Here is a 12,191-nt window from a genome sequence, read left to right as displayed (position 1 = left end):
GTGAATTGACAGGATAAGCGTAATTCTTCCCAAATCAAAGACCCTTTATTTGTATCATGGCTTTGTGAATATTCCATTTAAATGGAGGTTGGTTAAGCAAGTAATCTTTGTAGGTCTAAATCATGGAGGTTTTAATGACACCTCTACTGTGTGTGCTCTGATATTGCATAACACACCATGTCCACCCCTATCATTGTTTATGTTCTCAGAACTATACAGCTCATGGGTTTATTCCCCTTGCATAGATCCTGTTTTCCTTGCATATGCCTATAATTTATTTCATTATTGAATTAGCATGTGTATTGTGTTCCCTTGAGGAAATTATGCATGAAGCCATACAAAGAACATGCTTGTCTCAAAAAAGCTTGATGACATGGATAGAGGCAGAGCAACGCAAAACTGTATAATATATTAGTTTATTTTGTCATATGAAAGGCTATATTGAGAATGGACACGCAGCACTGAGCACTACATAATATTCAAAGAATGCATACCACAAAATATTTAAGACGCCTGTTCCTTCCTTGGCATAGACCAATCAGGTGAATCCAGGCAAATATTTTTGATGCATTTACTAGTGTGGGTTAAACACGAGTACAAAAGTATCAAGTATAAAATAAGTATAGGGGGCAATTGACAAACATTTATTGCTACATAAGGGATAATTGCAAATCATTTTTAAATACTGTTATTAAGAAAGTGTGTGGCATTCAAAGTCCAATGACTTATTCCCATGATGCAGAATTAAGAAGGCCTGTCTTCTCTCCCAGTTTCATAGATAGTTCTCCTTTACAATCTAATCAGGACTGTTGACTTTCAGCTTGCTTCTACATTGGCTCCACTGCACATTTGGATGTCTGTGCTGTCAGCTCTGGCTCAGTCCCATCCTGGTTCCTGCCTGGGCCCATATTCAGTGTCTCAGAGTAGGAAAGCTGATCTAGGATCAGGTCTGCAATTTGTATAAAAGCTTATTAATCTAAAAAGGCCAAACTGATCCTAGATCAGCACTCCTTTTCTGAGACGCTTTATCAATACGGGCCCTGGTTCTGAGTTCAGTATTAGAGCTGGGCAGACTGAACTGTGGTCAGGTGACAACATAGAGAATGATAGAGGCCTCTAGTGGCCAAAAGGCCATTTTAGCATGAGCAGCGCTATTGAGGACTTCCACCATTTTAATGTAGTCAACTGGGTGGGACTTCCAACTTCGTTGGTTGATCCCTCTTGGTGACCCTGTTGTAGTCATGTGCAACAGGATCATCAGGAGGGATCAGCCAATCGTGAAGAAGAAAATTGAATACTTCAAAATGGAGATAGTCTCAATGCCCATGCTGTCACAGACGACCATAATGGCATTGATACAATGATGAGGCCTCTTTACATCTCTATGGGTGACAAGACTTACACAGCACCCTCCCATCCAGTGGATGGCAGCCATGGTCGTTTGGCTCTGGGGAGAGCTGGGTACTGCAGACCTGAATATAGGGTGAATAAAATGGAAAAAGCTGTGAGATCCAGATGCCACAGCCAAAGTTTCCTCTGTGAAAAATAGTTATTTTATTATATTCTGTTCTAACATGATTCTATTTTAGATGTTTGAACTGTGATTGTGAAGGACCCAATCCCCAGTAATTATTGTGCTGATTGAGATCGACACACAAATATAGCAAACACCCATAGTACGCTATCATATTTAGAGCATTTCTCCTGTTCCTGAACTGTACCTCACATCGATAGCAGTCCTCGTGAAAGGAGCGTCCCAGGCACTCCACGGTGTAGCTGTCTATGCCATCCTCTCTTGGAATGATCAGCTGCTGGCAGGCACTACACTGGGGAGCGTATTTCCTTCACCACACAAATCAGAGCGAGCAGTGTTTCATCATTGTGAATTAATTATCAAATATTTTCAATTACAACAACATCAAGCCCATTTAGTAGCTCTCATCATCAAATGATCTTAATATATGACTGTGTCAGAACTTGGAACAGAAGATGGAGATTTGTGTAGCTATCTGTGTACCTGTAGTAATCCTGGAGGCAATACACTTCCCCAACCTCTCCCTGAGCAAAGCTCTGCTCTCCAATTGGTTGGCTGCATGTTGCACAGATAAAGCAAGGTGGGTGGTAAGCTCTTTCCAGTGCATGGATTACCTGGTCTTTGATAACTTCCCCACACGCCCAGCAAAGTTCCAAACTGGCCTGAAGGAAAGAAAGTAGTTTATCATGGTTTATTGTTTTCATCATCATCATCATAAAGACGAAGGATCTTAGTTTGAGACAGTTTGTTACAGCAGGAGGGAAAATCAAGTCAGAAATTTCAGAAGACCGTAACCTTAATTATAATCACCATGTTTACTTCACAAACAGTAAATATACTAGTTGACACATACTGTACTGACACTCACTCAGCAGTAGTTTGGAAAGGGTATGGAGACTGGACACGCAGCTACCAAGACCCTGCTGCTGATGGAGATCACACATACTGACTCAAGGTAGTTGGGGAATGGGTGGGGGAGCTGGACAATAATAGGCTAATATTGATTATGAAAATTACATTTCCACTACCTCTATGATGAAGACATTTCAAAGTGGAAATTACAAACTTCAGAAGCCTTTTTAAACCTCAAATATACTACATGTTTTTCATTTCCTGGAAAAGTTATCCTGCAACAGGGTGATCAATTTAAGATCCTATATGTTAAAGTCATCATCCACTATATTTCTTGTTCCTTCCCAGAAGGATCTTCTTACCCAGCCTGGTCTCAGTTCAGAAGCCTTTTTAAACCTCAAATATACTACATGTTTTTCATTTCCTGGAAAAGTTATCCTGCAACAGGGTGATCAATTTAAGATCCTATATGTTAAAGTCATCATCCACTATATTTCTTGTTCCTTCCCAGAAGGATCTTCTTACCCAGCCTGGTCTCATGGACTAGACGTAACACTGATGAAAACAATAAACCATGATAAACTACTTTCTTTCCTTCAGGCCAGTTTGGAACTTTGCTGGGCGTGTGGGGAAGTTATCAAAGACCAGGTAATCCATGCACTGGAAAGAGCTTACCACCCACCTTGCTTTATCTGTGCAACATGCAGCCAACCAATTGGAGAGCAGAGCTTTGCTCAGGGAGAGGTTGGGGAAGTGTATTGCCTCCAGGATTACTACAGGTACACAGATAGCTACACAAATCTCCATCTTCTGTTACATAGAACAGAAGGTTACTTAAGGTAAAAATGAATGGGTGAGCATATAAGGAGAATGTCTAGCAACCCAAAGGTTGCAATCTCATCGCGGACAACTTTAGCATTTTAGCTAATTAGCAACTTTGCAACTACTTACTACTTTTAACTACTTTACAACTACTTAGCATGTTAGCCAACCCTTCCACCAACCCTAACCTTAACCTTTTAACCTAATTCCTAACCTTAACCTTAACCTTAAACCCAACCTTAACCCTAACCTTAACCCCTAGCCTTGCTAACATTAGTCACCTAGCTAACGTTAACATTAGCCACATAGCTAACGTTAATGTACAAATTGCAATCCGTAACATATGGTATGAAATACAATTTGTAGCATATCATACAAATTGTAATTTGTAACATATCATACGAAATGGATGATAGACATTCACAAATGAATAAATACCATACGAAACGTAACACATCAAACTAATTGGAGTGTCCTGGATGTACATTTACTATGTTACGTCTACACCTGAGTCCAGGTTGTCATACCTGGTAGCAGTCCTTACAGAGTGGTATTCCTGCCTTGTTATAGTACAGTTTACCAGCCAGAGGGATATGGCACTGTCTGCACTGGAAGCAACTGGCATGGTATGTCCTGTTCAGAGCCTCGATGGCTGTTTCACTCAGGGCCACAGGCTTACGGCAGAAGCCACACACCTCTACAAAGCACACATTCACATATCAAGCAGGGTTCAAGTTACACATTTACGTTTAGGTGTGTTCCAAGTCGATATCTCTGGCAATTGAACAGATGCTAAATATATACCATTTACAATCTGCTACTGTAAATGTAATATATTATTATTATATTTAAATTCTTATGCGGTGTACCCGATTTGTTATGAGGGTGCCCAGCCCCTCTCACCCCCCTAGCTCCCCTGTAATTCGACCTCTGATATCATAACTGTTAAATGTGAAAGGTGCCAGGCCCGGGTGACATTTCTAAAAGTTACCAGACACAGTTTCACCCTTCACCTTACCCTTGGTCTCTACCAGCACTAGCTGCTCCTCTGGACTGCCCTGGATACGCTGAGACGCTTCCTTCTGTTCCCCCCCACTAGATGGTGTGCTTTGGTCCAGCTGTCTATCCACTGCAGCGCTCTGTGGGTAAAAAAGGGGGATAAAGTCAAAGATTCTTCACTTGCGTGACTAATCAATTAGTTTAAGCACACAGACACGGTATTCTTAAGCCTTCCTCAACAGTGCCATTTTTAAGTAAGTAATATCAATACACTATTTTCTCTCTATTTTCTCAGTCTCAAAATTAGATTAAAAATGTTGAGGTCCAAACCTTCTGGATGGAGAGGGAATAGGGCTACAGTTCATGGTAATGGTGAAAGGGGCCCCAGTCTTGCACACTGTGAGTGTTCTTTGCAAAAATACATCAAATCCCCACTGCCCCTCCGTTCAGGCATCTTATTGGCCTGTGTTTTCATTGTTTCGACTGAGAGATCGAAAATACAGAACACAATAATGGGGCGACAGGGAGGTTCATGTTTTTCTGAGAGAGATCAACAGTTTAGATAAAATCCTATTTCTTCTAAGTAAAGGGAGGCAGTGCCAGGCGATGTCTGAGAAAGGCCCAAAAAATTACCAAAGACTCCAGCCACCCGAGACATGGACTCTTCTCCATGCTCCCGTCCAGCAGGTGGTTATGGTGCATCATGGCTTAGACCAACAGACTCCGAAACAGCTTCTATCTCCTGGCCATAAGACTGTTAAATGGCTAAAAACTACTGCTCTCCCTTTCCCACAGACTATCCACACTGACTCTGTGCCCATCCACTGGTCTCTAACCACTCAGACGCACACACCTTCCCTGTCACTCTTACTCACATATACACACTCACATACACCCTCACTCACACACTCATTACTGACGCCACACACTTACAACCCCCCCCCCCCCTCCCACACCTACGGTTATGCAAAAATTATTATTATTGATTAGATGTATTATTACCATTATGCTGCTGTTCATTGATTATTGATTGCTATTACCATTAGTATCTATCTATTTATCATGCTTCTGGTCACTATAACTCCTGTTTACATGTAAATGTTATCATTCATATATTGCCATAAGTATTTATACACTGAGTATACAAACATTAAGAACACCTGCTATTTCCATGACATAGAATGACTAGGTGAATCCAGGTGAAAACTATGATCCCTTATTGATGTCACCTGTTAAATCCACTTCAATCAGTGGAGATGAAGGGGAGAAGACAGGTTAAAGAAGGTTTTTAAACCTTTAGACATGGATTGTGTGTTTGCCATTCAGAGGGTGAATGGCCAAGACAAAATATTTAAGTGTCTTTGAACGGGTTATGGTAGTAGATGCCAGGTGCACCGGTTTGAGTGTGTCAAGAACTACACCGCTGCTGGGTTTTTCACGCCCAACATTTTCCTGTGTGTATCAAGAATGGTCCACCACCCAAAGGACATCCAGCCAACTTGACACAACTGTGGGAAGCATTGGAGTCAACATGGGCCAGCATCCCTGAGGAACGCTTTCGACATGTTGTAGAGTCCATGCCCCAACGAATTGAGGCTGTTCTGAGGGCAAAGGGGGGTGCCACTCAATATTACAGATAGCCAGGGACACACTCCAACACTCAGACATTATTACAAAAGATGCATTTGTGTTTAGGGAGTCCACCTGACCATAGGCAGAAGGGATGACCACATGTTCTCTCGATAAGTGTGTGAATTTCACAATTTTCCTGTCCTGCTAAGCATTCAAAATGTAACAAGTACTTTTGGTTGTCAGGGAAAATGTATGGAGTAAAAAGTACAATATTTTCTATTGGAATGTAGTGAAGTAAAAGTAAAAATAGTAAAGTACAGATACCCAAAAAAACTACTTAAGTAGTACTTTAAAGTATTTTTACTTAAATACTTTACACCACTGTACCCCTCCCTGTACATTGAATAAAGTACTGGCACTGACCTGTATACAGTGTACTTGCATTGTCCTGTTTCTTCAACTTATACCGTACTTCTTGTGTGTTTTTGATTACATGTTCTATTATTTTCTGTATTATTCTTATTATTAATGTTATTATTATCATGTCATTGTTGTTAAATTGCTCTCAAGTAAGAATTTTACTGTACTGTTTTACACCTGTTACACACTACAGAGTCTCTGTACACAGCTTTTGGCACCCATCACTATCAGTACATCACCGTGTGCATTGCTAGACATTACAGAACACATTTTCAACACAATGGTCTCTGAGGTCTCGTCAGAAATATAAGTGGACCTGTTCTATAGTACTATCAGAAGAAATCTAGAAGAAGAAATCTGTCACCACTGAAAAATCCACAATAATCGAGAATTTCAATAAGCATTTCTCTACGGCTGGCCATGCTTTCCACCTGGCAACCCCAACCCCGGCCAACAGCTCTGCACCCCCGCAACAACTGGCCCAAGCCCCCCCCCCCCCATTTTGAATCCCACCGTACCTTCTCTACTATACAATCTGGTTTCAGAGCTGGTCATGGGTGCACCTCCGCCACGCTCAAGGTCCTAAACGATATCATAACCGCCATCGATAAAAGACAAAGACAGTGCATCCGTCTTCATTGACCTGGCCAAGGCTTTCGACTCTGTCAATCACCGTATTCTTATTGGCAGACTCAACAGCCTTGGTGTCTCTAATGAATACCTTGCCTGGTTCACCAACTACTTCTCAGATAGAGTTCAGTGTGTCAAATCGGAGGGCCTGTTGTCCGGACCTCTGGCAGTCTCTATGGGGGTGCCACAGGGTTCAATTCTCGGGCCGACTATTTTCTCTGTATATATCAATGATGTCGCTCTTGCTGCGGGTGATTCTTTGATCCACCTCTACGCAGACGACACCATTCTGTATACATCTGGCCCTTCCTTGGACACTGTGTTTACAAACCTCCAAACTAGCTTCAATTTTTTTTTTTTTTTTTTTATTTCACCTTTATTTAACCAGGTAGGCTAGTTGAGAACAAGTTCTCATTTGCAACTGCGACCTGGCCAAGATAAAGCATAGCAGTGTGAACAGACAACACAGAGTTACACATGGAGTAAACAATAAACAAGTCAATAACATGGTAGAAAAAAAGAGAATCTATATACAATGTGTGCAAAAGGCATGAGGTAGGCAATAAATCGAATAATTACAATTTAGCAGATTAACACTGGAGTGATAAATCATCAGATAATCATGTGCAAGAAGAGATATTGGTACTGGTGTGCAAAAGAGCAGAAAAGTAAATAAATAAAAGCAGTATGGGGGGTGAGGTAGGTAAATTGGGTGGGTAGTTTACAGATGGACTATGTACAGCTGCAGCGATCGGTTAGCTGCTCGGATAGCAGATTTTTGCCAATGCCATACAACACTCCTTCCGTGGTCTCCAACTGCTCTTAAATGCTATTAAAACGAAATGCATGCTCTTCAACCAATCGCTGCTCGCACCCGCCCGCCCGACTAGCATCACTACTCTGGACAGTTCTGACTTAGAATATGTGGACAACTATAAATACCTAGGTGTCTGGCTAGACTGTAAACTCTCCTTCCAGACTCACATTAAGCATCTCCAATCCAAAGTTAAATCTAGAATCGGCTTCCTATTTCACAACAAAGCCTCCTTCACTCATGCTGCCAAACATACCCTCGTAAAACTGACTATCCTACCGATCCTTGACTTCGGCAATGTCATTTACAAATTAGCATCCAACACTCCTGTCAGCATATTGGATGCAGTCTATCACAGTGCCATCCGTTTTGTCACCAAAGCCCCATATACTACCCACCACTGCGACCTGTATGCTCTCGTTGGCTGGTCCTCGCTACATATTCAGACCCACTGGCTCCAGGTCATCTATACGTCTTTGCTAGGTATAGCTCCGCCTTATCTCAGCTCATTGGTCACCATAGCAACACCCACCCGTAGCACGCGCTCCAGCAGGTATATTTCACTGGTCATCCCCAAAGCCAACACCTCCTTTGGCTGCCTTTCCTTCCAGTTCTATGCTGCCAATGACTGGAACGAATTGCAAATATCACTGAAGTTGGAGACCTATATCTCCCTCACTAACTTTAAGTGTCAGCTGTCAGAGCAGCTTACCGATCGCTGCAGCTGTACACAGCCCATCTGTAAATAGCCCATCCAACCAACTACCTACCTCATCCCCATGTTTGTTTTTGTTTTTCTGCTCTTTTGCACACCAATATTTCTACTTGCACATCCTCATCTGCACATCTATCACTCCAGTGTAAATTGCTGAATTGTAATTACTTCGCCACTATTGGCCTATTTATTGCCTTACCTCCTTACCTCATTTGCACACACTGTACACAGATTTTTCTATTGTGTTATTGACTGTACATTTGTTTATCCCATGTGTAACTCTGTGTTGTTGTTTTTGTTGCAATGCTTTGCTTTATCTTGGCCAGGTCGCAGTTGTAAATGAGAACTTGTTCTCAACTGGCCTACCTGGTTAAATAAAGGTGAAATATAAATAATAAAAAAATATATGTAAAAAACATTTGAATGGCAATAACATAGCCTTGTCCCAGATCTGTTTGTGAAGTCTTGCCAGCTCCTATGGTCGTTGTAATGTCATGGCTACCAATAGCATGGGATGTAGAGCCAGTCTTACCAGTTGGTCAGACACGGGTGGTCTGTCTGAGGACACAGGTTGAAGGAGGGGGGCAGTGGGGGGCTCCTGCACGAGTGGAGGAGGCAGGAGAGGTGTAGGATCCTCAGTCAGCTCATCATCCACAGACACGGGTGGAGGAGGCAGGAGAGGTGTAGGATCCTCAGTCAGCTCAGCATCCACAGACACGGGTGGAGGAGGCAGGAGAGGTGTAGGATCCTCAGTCAGCTCAGCATCCACAGACACGGGTGGAGGAGGCAGGAGAGGTGTAGGATCCTGAGTCAGCTCAGCATCCACAGACACGGGTGGAGGAGGCAGGAGAGGTGTAGGATCCTCAGTCAGCTCAGCATCCACAGACACGGGTGGAGGAGGCAGGAGAGGTGTAGGATCCTCAGTCAGCTCAGCATCCACAGACACAGGAGGGGGGGGAAGGAGCTCTGTGAGGAAGAGGTTCAAGAGTTTTTTGTGGTTTTTGAGGTTCTCTGTATTGATATGAATGTTGCAGTAATCATCATCACAAACCTGTCTGTCAACATGTTCTTTATACAGTGTATGTATTTTGTTATCATTCATAACAATACAATTATATGTAAATGGTAATATCTAGACTTCTTCACAGGGAAAAATACAGATTTTGTAATACATGTATTGACTACTCCTGGTTACCTTCAGGACCCTTGTCTGCTTCTGTCTTTGTCTGCTGCTGCTGTGTGTCTCCCAGACCCCAGCTGAGGTCAGGGGTCACTGTGCTGGCTGGAGTTCTGGGCTCCGAGTGTCTGGCCAGGGAAGGTGTGGAGCTCTGGACCCCTTCGTGTGTACTGCCTTGGGACTCAGATGGAGCCCTCTCCTGCCTGTGAATTGTGCCTTGCTGTGTGCCACTGACACTAAGTTTACGAGTGCTGCTGTCCTCAGGGCCAACCCGCATGGCTGTACGTGGCATGTCATTGGCGGTGGCGCTGTGTGTGCGTGTGTGTTGGTGCTGTGTGACTGTGGCTCTGTAAGGGGATGCCAGCGTAATAAAGAAGGACACCATCCTCTTCTGTGGAGAAGCCGACGCCATGATGCTGAAACACACATAATGCAACAGACCGTCGTCAGGTACAACATGAAACACACTAAACAACATAGTATTTATTTGATTCAAATTCAATAAGCTGATTCAACTTCCCACTGTAAATAACACGCAAATAACTTTTTACACCAGTTGACCGACCTTAACCTGTACATGTACACACCACATTTCACCTGTTTCACTCCCTCATGCAGTACATAAATGTACGCAGACATAAAAGCATTTATAAAATATGTATACATATGGTATGCTGTACTTGTATGAAAAACATTGCATGGCTAACAAAACTCCCTGCTCCGGCAAAACGCTACGTCCACGGACATTCGTTTATTTTCCTTAATGAGTCTGGATCTGAGTACCTCCCTGACTATTTCCAGAACTCAAACATATTCTGTCCTGATATAACCGTTCTGATTGGTCCCAGAAAATCGATGGGTTGGGCCAGAGCCAGCCCAGAACACATGGGTAAAGCGACGTTTTGAAAATTCATCATTGGCTTTGATACTGTAACGGCTGTCCTCCTCCTCTTCATCCGAAGAGGAGGAGCAGGGATTGAACCAAGGTGCAGCGGGTTGTGAATACATAATGAATTTATTGACAAGACGAAAAACGAACACGAACTACACTTGAAATGATACAAAATAACAAAACGACGTAGACTGACCTAAACATGAGAACTTACATAGACACGAAGAACGCACGAACAGGAACAGACTACATACACACCGAAACAGTCCCGTGTGGTACGAAATAACATACAGACACGGAAGACAACCACCCACAAACAAACAGTGTGAAAACACCTACCTTAATATGGCTCTCAATCAGAGGAAATGAAAACCACCTGCCTCTAATTGAGAGCCATATCAGGTCACCCTTAAACCAACATAGAAACAGAAAACATAGACTGCCCACCCAAACTCACGTCCTGACCAGCTAACACATACACAAACTAACAGAAAACAGGTCAGGAACGTGACAGATACACTGATTGGTTAGAGATGATCCAATCGCTGATTACTTTGTTTTGTACAAAAACCCTTATTTTAACGTCACCACAAACGACTTCAATGATGGCAATCTGACTGAAGTATGTAGCGAGCATAGAGCAGAGGAATAATTCAGTTTGAGTCGTCAGGCAATGAAAAACATACTCAAACAGTCGAAAATACACACACAAATGAGTAAACACACACACACACACACACACACACACACACACACACACACACACACACACACACACACACACACACACACACACACACACACACACACACACACACACACACACTCAAGCACTAAGACTTGCATCCTCTCTGCTGCCAAACTACTTTGAAATGAGACCCCTAATAATTAGTGCAAATCATTTTCTACTGTGTAATTGCATACCTGCTTGAAAAATGTGGACATGAGCTCTGTATTCCCCCTCTTTCTCTTTTCCTCTCTGTGTTTCGGCACTCCAGGTCCGCTCCTCTATTGTCACTCCTAAGCCGCCACTGAGAGGGTGAGCTCTGGCAGAAAGAACAGTTATCTACAGAAAGCCCCTCCTTTTCCTCCTGTACCTCCATCCCTCTCCCCCTCGCTCCCTCCCCCTTCCTCTCCCGCTGAATGACAACACCACTTCCCCAACTGTAAAAGGTGAACAGTTAATCACTAACAAAGTACAGTAAAAAGCATGACACATGCACACAGTCATGCACAAACACATACTCTCACTCATGCATAGTCTTACACACTCACTCACACATTAGTAATGTACACAGCACGTACAGTATCACACAGAGTAGACACACACCAGAAGACACCCTTCTTTCTTCCCACCTTATCTTATGAAATCCAGCAGGATGTGACTGTACCTGCCTTTCCAGCTCCCCTCTCTCTGTAGCTATCTTCTTCCCCTCTCTTTCTCTATCTATCTCCCTCCTCTCTCTCTTTTTCTCTGCTTTCCCTTATTGTTCTGTCAGTTTTATTTCTCCTACCTCCCTCATCCAGTCTGCCCTCTCTTTTTTTCTTCCCCCTCATTTTTCTCTTTCCATCCCAAACTCTGCAAAAATGTTTTGTTGATTTCATGATGAATTCACGTTAGTTTACAACTCAACCAAATTTAAACATTTAAAAATGTAAAAGAACACTGGATGCTCAGGGCAAAAAAAATTAGATTGGACTAATAGGAGCAGTAAGGAGCAAACACATTACAGTGCAATGAATCATAGCAAAATTACTGGTTAA

At 42.8% G+C, this 12,191-nt stretch overlaps 1 protein-coding gene across 2 annotated transcripts; it reads right to left on the bottom strand.

Annotated features, from left to right (window-relative positions):
- Positions 1-397: 397 nt before the first annotated feature.
- On the bottom strand, positions 398-11,530 carry LOC139536124 (filamin-binding LIM protein 1-like). 2 transcript variants are annotated; one of them, XM_071336321.1, is made up of 8 exons: positions 11,352-11,527; positions 9,554-9,951; positions 8,891-9,324; positions 4,227-4,347; positions 3,736-3,905; positions 2,018-2,196; positions 1,722-1,842; positions 398-1,472 (listed from the first exon to the last, which is right to left on the bottom strand). In XM_071336321.1, the coding sequence occupies exons 2-8, from the start codon at positions 9,945-9,947 to the stop codon at positions 1,383-1,385; spliced, it is 1,509 nt and encodes a 502-aa protein (XP_071192422.1). In that variant the 5' UTR covers positions 9,948-9,951; positions 11,352-11,527; the 3' UTR covers positions 398-1,382. The 2 variants fall into 2 exon arrangements, 1 of the variants encoding a protein (XP_071192422.1); XR_011667259.1 differs by lacking the exon at positions 2,018-2,196 and having other exon boundaries at positions 11,352-11,530.
- Between the last annotated feature and the right edge of the window lie 661 nt (positions 11,531-12,191).

Source organism: Salvelinus alpinus, chromosome 12, assembly GCF_045679555.1.
Source record: "Salvelinus alpinus chromosome 12, SLU_Salpinus.1, whole genome shotgun sequence".
NCBI classification, from domain to species: Eukaryota; Metazoa; Chordata; class Actinopteri; order Salmoniformes; family Salmonidae; genus Salvelinus; species Salvelinus alpinus.
The sequence above is the reverse complement of the archived record's forward strand: the minus strand, read 5'-3'. Positions and strand labels throughout refer to the sequence as shown.